The sequence below is a fragment of the Fusarium oxysporum genome, chromosome IV (assembly GCF_013085055.1).
Source record: "Fusarium oxysporum Fo47 chromosome IV, complete sequence".
NCBI lineage: Eukaryota > Fungi > Ascomycota > Sordariomycetes > Hypocreales > Nectriaceae > Fusarium > Fusarium oxysporum.
This window is the reverse complement of record NC_072843.1, coordinates 3,118,559-3,136,627: the sequence shown is the minus strand read 5'-3', so window position 1 is coordinate 3,136,627 and position 18,069 is coordinate 3,118,559. Positions and strand designations below refer to the sequence as shown.

The 18,069-nt window shown below is 51.5% G+C and overlaps 1 protein-coding gene across 1 annotated transcript; it reads left to right on the top strand.

The window, feature by feature from the left end:
* The first annotated feature begins 14,314 nt into the window (after window positions 1–14,314).
* On the top strand, window positions 14,315–14,972 carry FOBCDRAFT_221421 (uncharacterized protein). The gene has a single exon (XM_059609575.1). It carries the CDS (start codon window positions 14,412–14,414, stop codon window positions 14,691–14,693), a length of 282 nt encoding a protein of 93 aa, XP_059464709.1. The 5' UTR covers window positions 14,315–14,411; the 3' UTR covers window positions 14,694–14,972.
* The last annotated feature ends 3,097 nt before the right edge of the window (window positions 14,973–18,069 follow it).

Genomic DNA, 18,069 nt, shown 5'->3' with positions numbered 1-18,069 from the left:
AAACGTGCCGTCTAAGAAAGTACTGTGAAGACGTGGTTGCCACCGAGGCCCAGTGTGTCCGGTATATCCAGGGGGGGCTTCAGGGGGTTACAGGTACCCAACCGGAGCTTAAAAAGGCGAGAAGACGAGTCCACGTCAGGTTGTTTTGTCTCGGCCCCGGGCGACGTTACCTGGAGGGCTCGTGGCAAAAGAGGGACATGGTGACGAGCGGATGGTACCGCACGAAATAGAAAAGGGAACAAGAGCATGCGACCACGAGGCATTTTGAAGAAGGAGATATTAAAATCCTGTGCGTCCGCCGAGCAGCGACTTTTGGTGGAAAACACTACCTTACCTTTACGCTTGTCTGATGAGCACCCGTCAAGTACCCGGAGCTTTTGCTCCTCGACCCGCATGGTAGGCGGGGGGCGGTAATGCAGCGCTTACAAAACGTACTGTATGGACAAACGAACCTCAAACAGGGTCCACTTTTCTTACATGAGAGCACGAGTTTCTTCATGAACCAACTCGAAGGTTACATATCCATAACTTGACTCGCGCTTCCCATTCACGTTTTAGCAGAATTGGAATCGACATTGGCATTGACAACTGACGCTGACAATGAGGTCGGCCGACCGACTGAACGGAGCCGCTGATGCGCCCGGCCTGAAAGATCGGACGTGTCTCTCCGTTACACCCGCGCCATCGATTCGCAACTGGAGACATCCATTCTCAGACAGCACAAGGCTCCAGAAAAACCCAGCGGTTCGGGGCCTCGAAAGATTCAGGCTCGGGCGTTCTGCACCTCGGAATCGATACGGGAACTTCGGACGGCACCGTTGGCTAGCGGACTTGTCTGCGTGTTCAACATGTCACATAGAAAGTCTTGCACAGCTGTGTGGTAAAACAGTTATAGGGCAGACTGGTTAATACCATTCCGTGACTGGCATTTGATTTGGGGTTGGCCCAAGCTAAGGATCCCGACGCTACCACCGTCAGGGTCCTTGTTGTGGCCCGCGATCTCGGGACCCACGATCGTGAATGGAGTATTATTGTGGTAGATCGAACGGCGTCACGTCACGACATCGACTCTACTGGCCGGGCTAGCCCAGCGCCAATGCGGCCGAAATACCCTTTTTCTCAAATCCACCTCAAACTAGCTGAAAACACCCAAAAAAATGTTTCTGTTTGCTGCACAGTATTTGGTTTGTGGGACGAACATGTGCCTGCTTCAATTCAGCTGCGCCACAGCCCAGGGTCATGTGTATGGATCAGAACAGGGATCAAGTTCCCGAATGTTTAAAGCTGCCTCTGATTGCATCTCTCGAGAAACTGTGTGTGTCTTTTAGGGACTACCCTTGCACCCTGTTAAAAGGCAGGTTAAGTAGCACCTCCGGACGGCTTGTCAGCCACGTACCGGACCCCCGGCCGCGGGTCTAGACCATCAAGATAGCCTGGCCATGCAGCTTGTTCCCCGATCATGACGGTCTGCAGATTGCAAATATTTGGTCTCCAGATCGGAGGGAAGTCATAGGACATTCGAGACAGCCTCGGTCGACGCAATGAGATGGACTTGGTGTTACCGTAAGCGACACATTTCTTTCATCACCTGGTTGGGTTCGGCAGTGGTGAACGGATGGTGGTGGGCCACGCTGTGGCGTAGCTGCTGTCGACATCCCATCAGTTAAGTTCTCGAAGTCAATTGGGCTAGAGTTTGGAAGCAGTTGCAAGATAATAGAGCTTGCATATTGAAGATCTTTCTCTTTGGGGCCACCACTACCAAGTTCGACAAGCGCAGAGCCACTTTCAGCCACTAACAGGGGTAACTTGATGATGAGTTGAAGCGGGTTGAAGAACGGATGTTAGTGGCAAGCGCTTTCGCGGCTCGTTTCTTAAAATTCGATGCATCAGTTGTTCGGGCTCGGATTGGCTTCAGTTTGCTTCTGTGTTCACAGCACGGATACAAGACGGAATTGGGGTCGCCTAAGGGACCCCTGTTTACCATTTGGAGGGTGAAACATCAGCGGCCGTTAAGTTTTTGCCCCAGACACTTTCAGGTTTGGGGTTGGTCTTGATTTTTTGCTAAAGCATCTGGAGACTGACAGACAGCTAGGCACCCACAAAAGCAGGGGAACAGAGGCTAGGCGGTGAGTGATCTACGACAAACCGGAAGGATTCCTCATCACACCAGTGGTCAAATTTTTTACGTCGCTTCAAATGAGGCTGATCCATGACTTAAGTGGCCTCAGCGGTCAGGTCAAGTCAAGTCGGAGAGGGTCTTCCGGGGTGGATCGTGACGCTGGGGATGGGGAAATCGTTACCCTGCAAAACCATGCATATCAGCTGTGTGATGAGATAAGATGCGATACGATATGCGATTTCCGCACTTCATTGCGGAAATACGAGCAATCTCAAGGGGGACTTTTCTCTTACTCCAAGCGGAGAGTTTACTCCTACGAGTCCAGCGTCCAATCAGGCGTTGATAAAAAAAAAAAAAGGCCCGGAGCCATCTCCGAGTATTGCAACGCATTGCTGCAGTCATACTTGGCTTTGCAGGGAAAAAAAGCCACCGATGCCTCAGTGGCATGGATGTTACAGAAGAGTCGAAATTCATACTGTGCTGTGCTGCTGGTGTGCACAAAGTGAGGGGAAAATGGCTGTGATGGTGTCAAGATGCCTCATTGACGTCATATCGTCTCAACTGCCGTTTACTAGAAGATTCTACGAAGAACACGACTATTCCAATTGACTGGAATGCAACATTCTATAGCTTTCGCTGAGGACAGTCAAAATTGGGCTTGAATACTGTTGCCACAATGGCTACTGGTTGCGTACGCACGATAGTATTTGACGAACCAACGAACACGAATAGCCACGGGGCTTACAAGTCTCAGGTCTCACTCAGTTCTCTTACCTAAAGTTGGGCAGATATCTCCAATATCTATCGGCCAACCTGATGCTCCATCGGCTGGCTATGCCGTTCTGAGCATAGAGTCAATCAGCTAGCAATGCCCTACATCATGCATGCATAACCGTTTCTTCAACAAAGCACAGGCGTCGGACGAGCCGCAAGGGCAATCCTTGTGCTTCCTTGTTGAGATGCCAAGCCATAAGAATCCATTCAGAACTGCGACGAGACGAGGTAAACCCCCACGCAATCTATACACGCCGACGGTCTAGCCTGTTCAGCCTTGTTGTCTTTCGAAGAGCGGATCCTCTGGCTCTTCTCGGAGTGATAACTCCTCAATACCCATTACATTGGGAGTCGAAGCTTCTAGTTCCTTCGCTTCCAGCAGGGGATAGAGCCGTCCGAGGACAAGGTAACGTTGGTGGCTTGGACTTCATCATGGAAGGTGTTGGTAGGAGTAGCGGGACCTTTCTCAAGCAACGGTGTACCTAACCAACAGGCTCCAATAGTCGGCGTATCTCACGCAGTGGGACTAACACATTGCCGGTTAGAGAGGCTACTGGTTCGACGGGGAGTTGAGGCTATAGCGGTAAAGGCTGAAGACTAAGGCGGTTCTTGCGGCTGACGCAGATAAGTTTGCGCGTCCTGTTGGTGTGCTTTCATCACGAGAGAAGTGACTCATTCAGAGAAAAAAGAAGACACTTGAAGAATATCACTGAAAGGGGCAAATATGCCATTACGAAGCATCAGGTTTTGCGGGTAACAGAAGGAGCTCTTGGATTGTGCTATTGTATGTGATGAACAACTACGTTTGAAAACTGCTGACCACATGGAGACAGGAGTTGGACGAAACTACTGGAGTCGACCTGATTATTCACCGCTCATTTCTCTGAGAGGGGGATCCTTGGTGTGATTCTTGACATGTCGTTGGATTCGTAAATTGTTCCTTGAGCTTCATCACATCGAGCCGCTGCAAAAGCTCCGCCCCTGACTTTGGTGATGATCACCTGCTGTTTCAACGCACCGACGGATCATCTCTTTTACTCTATTCACATCAGGGTATATCTTGTGCTCATGGGGTAGAATTGCTAAGCTATCTTCTGCCTGCGGAAGGTTACGTGGAGCTGGGTGACTCATGGTGATGCTGAATAGGAAGTTGAGGGAAGATTCTCCGAAGAAATTTGGTTGCGAAGCTTCCTTTGGAAATTTGAATTTTGTTGACGCGAAATTCTGAGCCGAGAAGCGAGAAGAACACGGATATTCGGTGAGCGACTAAGGTTTGATACTGGTGTCTTTTTTATCCTTGAAATTGTCCCCCTGAATATTTACTTGGTGATCCAGTTGCTGTGGTCTATATAATTCCACGTATTCCTGGCTCCCTTCTCGTGCCTTACCCAAATTGACAGTAAACGATATCAATCAACACTCAACGCATGCTACGGCATCGAAAACTTGGAAACATTCGTGCAGCACGTGAGTTTCGTTGCTCTGATCATATCACCCCCAGCCTCTGATTCAGCGGACATGAGAAACCCTTCGCAATGCCTCCGCTCGCCTTCGTCGACCTGATACATGTAGTCCCATAGAGACTCCCAATTCAAGATATGGTACGACTGGAAACGCCGTACAGATATCTGTACGGAAGACGTTTTGGCTCCAGAGCTCCTCCGGAGGTTTTGTTGGCTCGCATCTTGATCTGGTAATCAGTAGTCGATTGGGCCTGTCGGTCTTGCATGGCTGGCCAGGATGAGCTGGTACGGGATTTGCTAATGGTCGTCATAGACAGAGCTTGGTATCTTTTGCTTTACTGTACCATTATTGATCAAACCCCACCAATGTTCTCGATATTCGTGATTCAAGTGCTAATAAGTGCGCGCAGACGCATATCGCTCAATCAGACAGGAGGACGAATAGGTTTTTGATACTACAAATTGATGGAATAGCTGTCCTTCGAGCCTTAGCTTCGAGAGTGCATCAACTCGGTGATTTTCTATGGCCCTAGATTTTGAGACTCGAGCTGTTGTTCTTCTGTCCAACTTTCTCGTAACATTGCAAACGAAAGTGGCGCTCCACGGCATGCTTTGGCTCCCTGCAAGCTGCCCAGAGGCCGCTATCTTGTGAATAGGTGGATTGATTGTCCGGAGATCACGGGGCATGAACTGACTCAGTGCCGATACCGTCTTGAGTAGGTACTGAGTTTTGAAAGTGTTGACACAGTGATGAAGAAGTTAGGATGAGGAAGCACTCTCAGGTTCGTGGTTCGGGAGGCTAAAGTGGTTGCTAGGGACTGAAGAAATGTGCTCCTGGTTGGCTTGGTCAGATTGCCAACCTTCAGACATTAGCCCCGATTTCTCAGACGACAGTGTAAAAGATAGGCAAAGGCTACAAGTATTTGAATCAAATGTCAGAATTTGAAACCTGTTTGTGGAAAACAGGAAAAAGAGAGTGAGCTTGGAAAGATGTGGACGAAGTGAGTTTAAAGTGGGAAGAAACAGGTGGCTAGGAAAGAGATGATCGAGGTTTTAACATGGGGAGTAAAACATGTCATCTGTCGTGACCATGACGAAGAATGCAATATCTGATATAGTTATTGAGTTTGCTGGCAAGTCAACCTACTGAGGCGTATATGAATCATTATCTTAACAAAATGTATCAAGCTGACAGCTATGAGAGCTCTTCTCCAACTCGTTATTCTCAAGTTCTGTAACTAGAGCCTCATGCCTTGACTTGACCTCTCTTATACATCAGCGTGAGAATGTCGAAGATTTCATGGCTGCAGATGAGGTTGCCATATGCCTCTAGAGAGAGAACAGTAGTCTAGGAATGAATAGTGAGCCTGTTTTAAGTTTAGAACAAGCTTATAATTAATTAGTTTACTAGAACGCGGGTAGTGACTTGATCTGCATGAACTAAGTGAATGTCACTTCGGAGTTTCTGACTCAGTAAATCTTCAGGTAGCACGATGTAGCCGTCATTTGAGTGTTAGTCTAGTTACAAACTTCTCACAAAAATTCTGCAGACACGTATGAGAAAGTTGATGTTGAGTGGTCATGGCGACAAAGGCGCAGCCAGACCACAAGTGCAGCAGAAGAAGCTACAATAAGGAAGTGCCTGGTACGGTGACAGTGTCTATAGACTCAAGGCACTGTCTCTACTCACTGTCTCAGATTGCCCTTCGGCAAGAAACTGTGAGGCTTTGGGGGAAGGATAGGTTCAAAACTTTGATTGAAGCCTTTCGCAGTTCGCTTGTAGGAATGTTTACTCGGCTAAGCTAGGTAAAGCGTCAGCTACTATGTCCTGGTGCAGCCAATCTTTGCAAGTGTCACAGTGTTGAGACACGACTGAGTATGATATGATCGGTTTTGAAGCCGAGTGATTGTTTGCCGAGAAGACAACGGGCATCTATATCCACATTGTAAAGAAATAAAAAATGAATTTGTGTACTGACGCCGTCGGATGATATTGAACAAATCTGGGACATCGCGGGAATATGCAGCTGGTGAAAATGATGGACGCGGGTCACAATGTTTGAACAAGATAAGTGCTGTCAATTTATGGAAGCAAATACACCAACAATCTTAATAATAACTAGCTATTATACATCTTATATAGATACAGGTACAGACATAGGAAACGAAGTCGTGTCAGAACCTCTTGGTCTGGGACTCGAGGGTCTGACAGTGGACACATAGGAAACGAATTCGGGTCGTGACTTCTTAGAGAGTCCGACTGTAAACAGACATAGGAAATGGATTAGGTGTCGAGAGCCTATGCGTCTTAGCTTTATAGGGTCTGACTGTCGATACATCTTGCACCATCGTTCCAGGACGACGATGGACCTGTTGCCAAGAACTTGGGACTTCCCACCGAAGGTGCGATAGGGAACTTCCAGATCTGACCGCTGGTGTTCTCCGAACCGTAGAGGTTTCCGTCTTGCGAGGCATAGGCGGCTCCCCATACGTTCTGACCAGCAATCATACCGAAGCCCTGGATGGTTGTCCATGTGTATGTGGTACGGCTGAACTTGCATAGCGTGGATGTCTTGCCTTGGTCGTCGTACATGATGGAATACATGAAGTCGCCTCCTCCAGGGACGAAGGCCCAGTCGGCAGAGTTGAGAGGGTTCTTGGCGGTGCCGCTCATGAGAATCTTGCCGTAAGTGGCTGAACCAGGCATGAGATCGATACACCACCAGCCTTCTCCCTGGTTCGAGATCCAGAAGCGACCTTGGTTATCGATATCACCCATCTGAACGAGACGGTCATTGGTACGAGTGCCGAGCAGTGTCCAACCACCGTCGCCACCAATACGGATAACTTGAGATCCCGTATCGTCCATGTGCATACCGTAGATGTAGTTGTCGAAACGGTTGTAACCGATGGCGTTGATCCAACCACCAGGGCCGACATCACTCTTGATAAGGGTAGTCTTACCAGTTGTGATCTCGACACGGTAGAGAGCTGTCTTCTGCATGAGATAACCGTAGACGTCACAATGGAAGGAGACAGTGGCTGCCGGCGCAGTAGTTGTAGTGCTGCTGCTGGTGAGCGGCCTGGAAGATGTTGTAGATGTAGTAGATCGGGGAGCTGGGGTTGCGATGACCACGGTGGCAGGGTCGCCAGGCTGACCCGGAGCGTAAGTGGAGGTAACAGGGGTAGAGATTGTAGTGCCGCCGTTTGTAGTGATTGTGACTGTGCGACTCGGTGGCATCTCGACGATGACGGTACCAGGATCGCCAGGTTGGCCAGGTGGTGAGTATGTAGTGTACCGTGCAGTGAGCGTTGTCGGTCCAGCTGTAGTGACCGTGACATTGTAAGGAGGGGGGTATTCCACGATAACAGTATCGGGATCGCCTTGAGTTTGTGCAGGCGCAAATATAGTAGTAGGTCGGGTAATAGTGCTGGCTGTTTGTGTCGTCGTGACAGTGTATTTGGGAGGTACCCGCACAATGAAGGTGCCTGGGTCGCCTTGAGTAGCTGGCGGTGCGTAAGTTGTTGTAAGCCGGGAAATAGTTGAGACAGTGGTTGTGGTAGTGACGTTATAAGCCGGAGGCATCTGTATAATGACAGTACCAGGATCTCCTTGGGTGGCCGGCGGCGAGTAGGCTGTTGCAACACGTGAAATGGTTGATACGGTCTGCGTCGTGGTGACATTGTAAGATGGAGGTACTCTCACGATGAAAGTGCCCGGATCACCTTGAGTAGCCGGGGGTGCGTATGTGGTTGTGAGTCGGGAAATAGTTGAGACTGTAGTCGTTGACGTGACGTTATACTCAGGAGGTACCCGGATCCAGACGGTTCCGGGGTCACCTTGCGTAGCAGGGGCAGAGTATGCAGTTGCAAGTCGAGATATGGTTGAAACGGTCTGCGTTGACGTGACGTTGTACGAAGGGGGCATTTGCACAACGATGGTACCTGGATCTCCCTGCGTAGCTGGAGGGTTATACGTAGTAGCAACGCGAGAGATAGTTGATACCGTTTGTGTTGTCGTGACATTGTACTCCGGTGGCATCTGCACCACAACTGTACCTGGATCTCCCTGAGTAGCCGGGGCCACATATCTGGTTGCAGGTCGAGAGATCGTGGGAACAGTCTCAGTGGTAGTGACGTTACGGTCAGGGGGGACCTGCACAATGAAGGTTCCGGGGTCACCCTGCGTAGCTGGCGGGGCATATGTTGTAGACATACGAGTGATCGTGGGGACTGTCTGAGTGGTTGTCACATTGTATGCAGGCGGAAGTCTTACCCAGATGGTTCCTGGATCACCTTGTGTGCCAGGCGCAGAATAGGTTGTATAAGGTCTCGAAATCGTACTGACAGTTGATGTGACAGTGACGTTGTACTCCGGCGGTACGTCCACGAAGATGGTTCCAGGATCTCCTTGTGTGGCAGCAGGACCATACGTTGTCCTGACACGACTGATAGTTGTGATTGTGTGGGTGACTGTCACGTTATAGTCCATTGGGACCTGGACCAAGACCGTATTAGGGTCGCCTTGAGTAGCAGCTGGGTAATAAGACGTTCTGACCCGACTGATCGTGCTGACTGTTTGGGTGGTAGTGACATTATAGTCAACAGGGACCTGTACAAGAACTGTGTTGGGGTCACCTTGAACAGAGGCAGGATTGTATGTCGTTCTAACTCGACTGATTGTGCTAACAGTCTCAGTGGTGGTCACGTTATAGTCAACTGGGACCTGAACCAAAATTGTTCCAGGGTCGCCCTGAGTTGCACCCGGGTTATAGGTGGTCCTAACCCGCGTGATCGCACTGTTGGTTTCAGTGGTGGTCACGTTGTAGTCGACAGGGACCTCAATAAGTACGGTGTTGGGATCACCCTGAGTACCGGCGGGCATATAGGTGGTCCTAACCCGAGTGATCGCACTGTTGGTCTGGGTTGTCGTCACATTGGAATCCGGTGGGACTTCAATGAGAACGGTGTTAGGATCGCCCTGGGTGGCAGCAGGCATATACGTGGTCCTAACCCGCGTGATCGCACTGTTAGTTTCGGTCGTTGTTAGAGTGTAGTCAGGAGGAACCTGAATGAGAACTGTATTAGGATCTCCTTGGGTGCCGGCAGGATAATATGATGTCCTGACCCTATTGATCGTGCTGATGGTCTCGGTTGATGTGACATTATAATCCGGCGGAACCTCAATGAGGACTGTATTGGGATCGCCCTGTGTTGCAGCACTCATATATGAGGTCCTGACACGGCTGATACCACTGTTGGTTTCAGTAGTTGTGACGGTGTAGTCAGGAGGAAACTGGATAAGGACTGTGTTGGGGTCACCCTGGGTTCCGGCGGGCATGTATGTCGTCCTGACCCTGTTGATCGAACTGACGGTCTCGGTTGATGTGACGTTATAATCAGGAGGGATTTCGATAAGGACCGTGTTAGGGTCACCCTGTGTCGCGGCGGTCATATAAGTAGTTCGGACACGAGTAATCGAACTGACAGTCTCAGTTGTAGTGACTGTGTAGTCAGGAGGAACTTGGACAAGGACGGTATTTGGGTCACCCTGAGTACCGGCGGGCATATAAGTCGTCCTGACCCTGTTGATCGAACTGACGGTCTCCGTGGATGTGACATTGTAGTCCGGAGGGACCTCGATAAGAACCGTGTTGGCATCACCTTGTGTTCCCGCAGGCATGTAAGTAGTTCGGACACGAGTAATTGAACTGACAGTCTCGGTTGTTGTGATAGTATAGTCAGGGGGAATCTCAACAAGGACGGTATTCGGGTCACCTTGCGTACCAGCAGGCATGTAGGTAGTCCTGACCCTGTTGATAGCACTATTCAACTCAGTGGTAGTGACGTTGTAGTCAACTGGAACCTCGACTAGAATAGTACCTGGGTCGCCTTCGGTTGCCGCTGGATTGAAGGTTGTGCGGACGCGACTGATAGTGCTGACAGTCTCGGTTGTGGTGACGTTATACTCTGGCGGCAGATCAACATAAACGGTGCCAGGATCACCCACGGCTGCAGGGCTCGCAAAGCGTGTGGCAGGGCGGCTGATGGTAGGGACTGTTGATGTGACTGTGACATTGGAATCAGGGGGGAGCTCAACAATGATGGTGCCAGGATCGCCCTGAGTTCCAGCTGGAGCAAAGGTGGTTGAAGGCCTCGTGATGGTCTCGATGGTCGTGGTGATAGTGACGTTATACTCCGGCGGGAGATCAACATACACGGTACCTGGATCTCCAACTGTGCCTGGACGAGAGTAACGGGTGGTAGGTCTTGAGATCGTAGAGATAGTTTGAGTTGTTGTGACATTAGAGTCAGGCGGAAGTTCGACGATTATGGTGCCCGGATCGCCTTGGGTACCTGCTGGGGCGAAGGTAGTTGAAGGTCTCGTGATTGTGTCGACGGTAGTCGTGATAGTAACATTGTATTCCGGCGGCAAGTCAACAAAGATAGTGCCGGGATCGCCGATAGTATCAGGCTTCGAGTATCTAGTGACCGGTCTGCTGATGGTCTCAACGGTTTGAGTCGTCGTGACGTTATACTCAGGCGGCATTTCGATAATGATAGTGCCAGGATCGCCTTGAGTGGCAGCAGGAGCAAATGTCGTTGACTGTCTCGTGATTGTGGGGACTGTTGTTGTTACAGTGACATTGTATTCCGGTGGAAGGTCAACATAGATAGTATTGGGGTCGCCAACAGTACCGGCCTTCGAGTACCGAGTGACTGGTCTGCTGATTGTCTCAACAGTCTGTGTTGTAGTCACATTATACTCAGGAGGCATCTCAATGATGATAGTGCCAGGATCGCCTTGGGTAGCACCGGGAGCAAAGGTTGTGCTCTGTCGTGTGATGCTGTAGATCGTGGTTGTGACAGTGACGTTGTACTCGGGTGGTAGATCGAGATACACGGTGCCAGGGTCGCCAATCTCAGCAGGGCTAGAGTACCGAGTAACTGGCCTACTGATTGTTTCAATAGTCTGCGTTGTGGTGACATTGTACTCAGGGGGCATCTGGACGAGTACAGTGCCTGCATCGCCTTCAGTGGCAGGGGGTTCAAACGTTGTGCTTGGCCGAGTGATTGTGCTGACAGTTGTGGTCATTGTAACGTTGTGATTCGGTGGCACATCGATATAGACAGTGCCTGGATCACCCTTCGTGGCAGCGGGTACAAACCGAGTGGCCGGGCGTGTGATCGTGGACACGACATCAACGATAGTCGTGTTGGTGTCCGGAGGCTCTTGGATAACGACTGTGCCGGGATCTCCTTGATTGGCGGGAGGCATATATGTTGTTCTGACCCGGGTGATTGTGCTGACCTCTTCGGTAGTGGTGACATTCCTATCAGGAGGCAATTCGATGATAATAGTACCCGGATCGCCTCTGTTTGCAGGTGGAGAATAGGTTGTATATGGAGCAGTCAGTGTAGCAATCTCGGTCGTTCTAGTCACGTTCCTGTCAGGCGGGAGTCGTACAATGACAGTGCCGGGATCACCGCGGTTGCCCGGCGGTGAATAAGTAGTATAGGCCTGGGTCAATGTAGGGATCTCTTCCGTAGTAGTCACGTTGCGATCAGGAGGCAATTCAATGATAATTGTGCCTGGATCGCCCTTGCTTCCTGGCGGAGAATAAGTCGTGTAGGGAGCAGTGAGGCTAGAGATCTCGGTAGTGATCGTGACGTTACGGTCAGGAGGCAATTCCACGATAATCGTTCCCGGATCGCCTGGAGTTCCTGGAGCAGAATATGTCGTATACGGAGCGGTGCGAGTGGGCACTTCAGTTGTGATGGTGATATTCCTGTCAGGCGGCATTTCAACGATGACGGTTCCTGGATCGCCCTTGGTGGCAGGGGCCGCATAGGTAGTATATGGGGCTGTGAGACTAGCCACCTCTGTCGTGACCGTGACATTCCTATCAGGAGGAAGCTCTACGATGATGGTGCCAGGATCGCCCTTATTTGCCGGTGGGGAATACGTGGTGTAAGGAGCTGTCCTGCTAGGGACTTCGGTGGTGATTGTGACGTTACGACCAGGAGGCAATTCAACAAGAATAGTGCCAGGGTCTCCCTGGGAACCGGGAGGATAGTAGGTGGTATAGGGCGCTGTTCGTGAATCCACCTCAGTTGTGATAGTAACATTGGAATCTGGGGGCAGCCCGATATATACTGTACCAGGATCTCCACGGTTTGCAGGCGGGGAGAACCTTGTGTACGGCGAGGTGATAGTGCTGATGACTTCAGTGACAGTCACGTTGTGATCGGGGGGCACCTCAATAATGACAGTACCGGGATCGCCAGGCGAGCCAGGGGGAGAATATGTTGTGTAAGGAGCCGTGATAGTGCTGACCTCCTCTGTGATGGTCACGTTTCGATCGGGCGGCATTTCAACGATAATGGTTCCCGGATCATCTTCAGCACCGGGCGGCGAGTAGGTAGTGTAGATCGCTGTAATGGTGCTGATAGTCTGGGTGATTGTCACGTTGAAAGGAGTGGCAGGACCAGGGGTCTCGATGATTACCGTACCGTTGTCTCCACGGCTCGCAGGAGGTATGTATGAAGTGACAGGGCCAGTGAGAGTTCGTGGACCAGGCCTGTAGACAGTGACATTTTGTCCAGGATCATCGGTAGTGGATGGATCTTGAGAAGTCGACACAAGTCGCTGGTTCGGCATGATGATGGCGATGGTACCTGGGTCACCTGGGGAGCCAGGCGGGTTATACCTGGTGACAACATCTGTTGCAGAGTCCGTAGAGTCAGCGTCACTGGTGACAGTGACATTGTAGTCAGGAGTTTCAACAATAATAGTGCCCGGATCGCCAGGCCCACTAGGAGGCGAGTAAGTTGTAAACGGCGCTGTGATTGTCGAAGCACCGCGAGTCGTGGTCACATTGTAAGGACCAAGAGGTGTCTCAATGATAACGGTGCCCGGATCACCGGGAGTGCCAGGTGGGGCATACGATGAACGTAAGGTTGTGACGGTCCTTGGTGCTTCTCGTGTGATGGTGACATTGTAATCGGGTGTCTCGACAATCACAGTACCAGGATCGCCAGGTGTAGCTGGGGGCGAGTATGTCGTGAAAGGGGCCGTAATCGAGGCACCACGAGTAACAGTAACATTGTAGTCGGGTGTCTCAACAATAACGGTGCCTGGATCACCAGGAGCACCTGGAGGCGAGTATGTGGTGTATATACTTGTAATCGAAACGGGAGCTGCCCTTGTGATAGTGACGTTGTAGGCATTGTTTGGTGTTTCGACAATGACAGTTCCCGGATCGCCTGGAGTGCCTGGAGGATTGTATGTCGTCCGTACATCAGTGATCGAGGCTGGTGCCTCTCGAGTAATGGTTACATTATAATCTGGGGTCTCGACGATAATGGTGCCTGGATCTCCTGAGGCACCAGGAGGCGAGTATGTGGTAAATGGCGCTGTAATCGAGGCGCCGCGAGTGATGGTCACGTTGTAGTCGTTGCTTGGAGTTTCAACGATCACGGTGCCAGGATCGCCAGGAGTTCCTGGAGGAGCGTAGCTTGTGCGGAGGCTTGTAATAGATGCGGGCGCCTCACGGGTGATAGTGACATTGTAATCAGGCGTCTCGATGATGACAGTACCTGGGTCGCCAGGAGTTGCAGGAGGCGAGTAGGTTGTGATTGTGGTCGTGATATCAGTAGGAGCTGCCCTCGTGATGGTGACATTGTAGTCTGGAATCTCAATTATGATGGTTCCTGGATCAGTTGGTTGAGCTGGGGGCGAGTAGGTGGTGAACCTCGTAGTAACACCACTAGGTGCTGTCCTGGTGATCGTTACATTTCCGTGCTCAGCCAAGGCCTGATCCAGGTAAACACTAGTTTGCGAGAGAACAGTTCCTGGTTCAGTACCACTTGGGGGAATAATGATGACATTGGTTTCCGCGCCAGTGGTACCCGCGTCACTTCCGACGTCGGAGTTGAGCCCGGTACGTGTTGAGGGATCGCCAGGAATAGTGACTGTCGCACTGATGGTAACATAACTGTCAGTATCTGGTGCACCAGCGGATGACTCTCCTGATGTATCCACAGGTGTGTAGATGATCTGTGTTCCGGGGGTTCCATCAGTGGCGGGGATAATCTGTGTGACATTCTCGCTAGCATCAGCGAACCTGGTGTTGGGTTCTATGACAGTAAAGTCATCGTTGCTATCGCTCGGAGTCAAGGTAAGTGCATCGGGGTTGCTTGAAGCAGGTGTTGTGATGCCACTGACTGAATCATCAGTGGTGGGCACTGCCGATACTGAGGCAGGACCAGTAGGAACTGGAGGAGGAGTCTCAATGAGCACGGTTCCGGGATCTCCAGGGGAGCCAGGAGGGTAGTAAGTAGTGTACGGTGCAGTAAGAGAATCAGGACCGTCAGTGTAAATAGTCACGTTCCTGCCTTCCTCAGAGGCAGACTCAGCATCAGTAGCCACCGTCTGAATGAAAACAGTTCCTGGCTGGCCTGGTGTTTGTGGGGGTGCGTAACTGGTGATGGGAGTCTTGACGCCTGGGGGAGCCAAGGTATAGAGAGTAACATTGGTGCCTGGTGCCTCAGATGTGGTCTCAGAAATGGGGGCTGGAGTCTCAATGATGATCGTTCCAGGCTGTCCAGGCGTACTTGGTGGCTCATAAGAGGTCACAGGGGCAGTGATGACTCCCGGGCCAGGATACTGACGCACAATGGTGATGTTGGGGCTATTATCACTAGGCGGGATCGTGACAGGCGGAGGAGTGGTAGCCTCGGCCTGAGTCTCAACGACGATAGTACCAGTTCCAGAGACAGGAGCAATCGTTGTGACCGTAATTGGCGCTGTGAGCTGGCCAGTGCCAGTGTAAACGGTGTAGACGGTAATATAAACATCCCCAGGTCCCGATGTGGTAGCTGCGGCTTCAGGTGCAGGTGTTTCAATGATAACAGTACCCGGATTGCCAGCAGACGGAGAGATGGTCGTAACTGTGACAGGCGCTGTTATCATAGGGGTTCCTGTGTAAGGCCTGAAGACCGTCACGTAGCTATCGTCTCCAGCAGGAATAGTCAGAGGAGGGCTCGCTCCCTTGTTTGCGGTTTGCGGGCCCGGTGTGTCAATGATGACAGTACCTGGCTGGTCACCCTGAGGAGGAATGGTTGTGACAGTCACTTCGCCTGTAATCTCACCAGTACCAGTGTAAGGCTCGTAGATGGTGGTATACGAGGGAGCAGGTGTTGAGGTAACAGGAGGCTCAGAGCCCGGCGTCTCGATGATCACGGTTCCGGGCTGGCCACCTTGAGGCTCAATAGTCGTGATGGTAAGTGGTGCAGTGATCTGATCAGCACCAGTGTGAGGTCTGTACACTGTCACATAAGAAGGCTGAGGAGCAGACTCTGGTGAAGATGTCACTGCTGGCTCTGAGCCGGGTGTCTCGATGATCACAGTTCCTGGTTGGTCCCCTTGAGGCTCGATTGTCGTAATTGTGACCGGCGCAGTGATCTGATCAGCGCCTGTGTGAGGTCGATAGACTGTCACGTATGAAGGCTCTGGCGCTGGTGCAGGAGTCGAGGTAACAGGCAACTCAGAGCCAGGAGTCTCAATGATTACCGTGCCTGGCTGATCGCCTTGTGGCTCGATTGTTGTAATCGTAACCGGTGCGGTAATTTGATCGGCACCTGTGTGAGGTCTGTATATCGTGATATACGAAGGCTGAGGTGCTGGCTCAGGCGTTGATGTCACTGGGGGTTCAGATCCTGGGGTCTCGATGATGATGGTGCCTGGCTGGTCTCCCTGAGGTTCGACAGTCGTAACTGTCACCGGAGCGGTGATTTGACCAACACCTGTGTATGGGCGATAGACTGTGATGTATGTCGGCTCAGGGGCCGGCGTGGACGTGACTGGAGGAGCTGACCCGGGTGTTTCAATAATGACTGTACCCGGCTGGTCTCCTTGAGGCTCGACTGTGGTCACTGTGACCGGCGCGGTAATCTGGTCAAAGCCGGTGTAAGGTCGATAAACTGTCACATATGAGGGCTCGGGCGCAGGGGCTGATGTGACTGGAGGCGCGGACCCAGGCGTTGCAATGATGACGGTTCCAGGTTTATCCCCAGATGGTGCGATAGTGGTCAGTGTGACTGGAGCAGTTATCTGATCCGTGCCAGTGTATGGCTGATAGATCGTGACATACGAAGGTTCAGGAGCTGGGGTTGAAGTGACAGGGGGCTCCGAGCCCGGCGTTTCAATAATAACCGTGCCTGGCTGATCTCCTTGAGGAGGGATAGTTGTGAGTGTAACAGGCTCAGTAATTCTATCAGATCCGGTATGGGGCTGATAGATTGTCACATATGAAGGCTCCGGAGCAGGTCCTGATGTCACAGGAGGCTCGGCTCCCGGTGTCTCAATGATCACGGTACCAGGCTGGTCGCCTTGGGGAGGGATAGTCGAGACTGTTACGGGCTCTGTGATCCTATCTAATCCTGTATGGGGCTGGTAGATCGTAATGTATGAAGGCTCTGGGGCGGGTCCTGAGGTGACTGGGGGTTCAGAGCCTGGCGTCTCAATGATCACTGTACCTGGCTGGTCGCCCTGGGGAGGAATGGTTGTGATCGTGACAGGCTCAGTAATTCTGTCGAGCCCAGTATGGGGCTGATATACTGTCACATAAGATGGCTCGGGGGCAGGCGTAGTCGTGATAGCAGGCTCCGAACCTGGTGTTTCAATGATAACAGTGCCTGGCTGATCTCCCTGGGGCGGGATGGTAGTGACGGTAACGGGGGCGGTAATTCTGTCTGGGCCAGAATGAGGCTGGTAAACCGTAACATATGAAGGCTGTGCAGCACTGGTGGACACGACTCGCTGGGCAGGAGTATCAAAGATAATGGTGCCAGGCTGGTCACCTTGTGGCTCAATAGTAGTCTTGGCGACAGGCTCAGTAATATCATCGGTGCCGGAGTACTCCTCATAAACTGTCGTGTATGTTGGAGCAGGAGGCGATGTAGTGACAGGAGGTTCTGCGCCAGGGGTTTCGACCACAATCGTACCTGGCTGGTCACCAGATGGGGCAATGGTCGAAATCGTAACAGGCGCAGTGATTCTGTCGATGCCAGTGTGAGGGCGATAGATCGTGACAAATGGGGCCTGAGTCTCGATGACAACAGTTCCAGGCTGGTTCCCTGAGGGAGGAATGGTAGTAGCTGTGATCGGCGCAGTGATCTGCTCGGTTCCAGTGTAAGGAATAGTTGTCGTGACATACGAAGGAGGTGTGACAATGACAACGGTGCCAGGCTGGTCGCCTTGAGGGGGGACCGTTGTGAGAGCTGTAGGCCCAGTAATCGAATCGGCGCCAGTGTAAAGCACCGTTGTTGTGACATAAGATCCAGGAGTTCCAACAACGACCGTGCCAGGTTGATCACCTTGGGGTAGAATGGTTGTAAAAGCTGTGGGGCCGGTAATCGAGTCAGACCCAGTATACAGAACAGTCGTTGTGACGTATGATCCTGGTGTTCCAATAACAACAGTTCCAGGCTGCCCTCCCTGAGGAGGAATCGTTGTAAGGGCACTCGGGGCTGTGATTACACCTGTTCCAGTATAAAGTGTTGAAGTTGTCACGAAAGGACCCTGGGTCTCAACAATGACAGTGCCGGGCTGATCGCCTTGAGGGGGGATCGTAGTGACGGTAGTGGGCTCACTAAGTATCTCTGTTCCGGTGTACAAAGTAGTGATAGTGACATACGATGGCGCAGGTG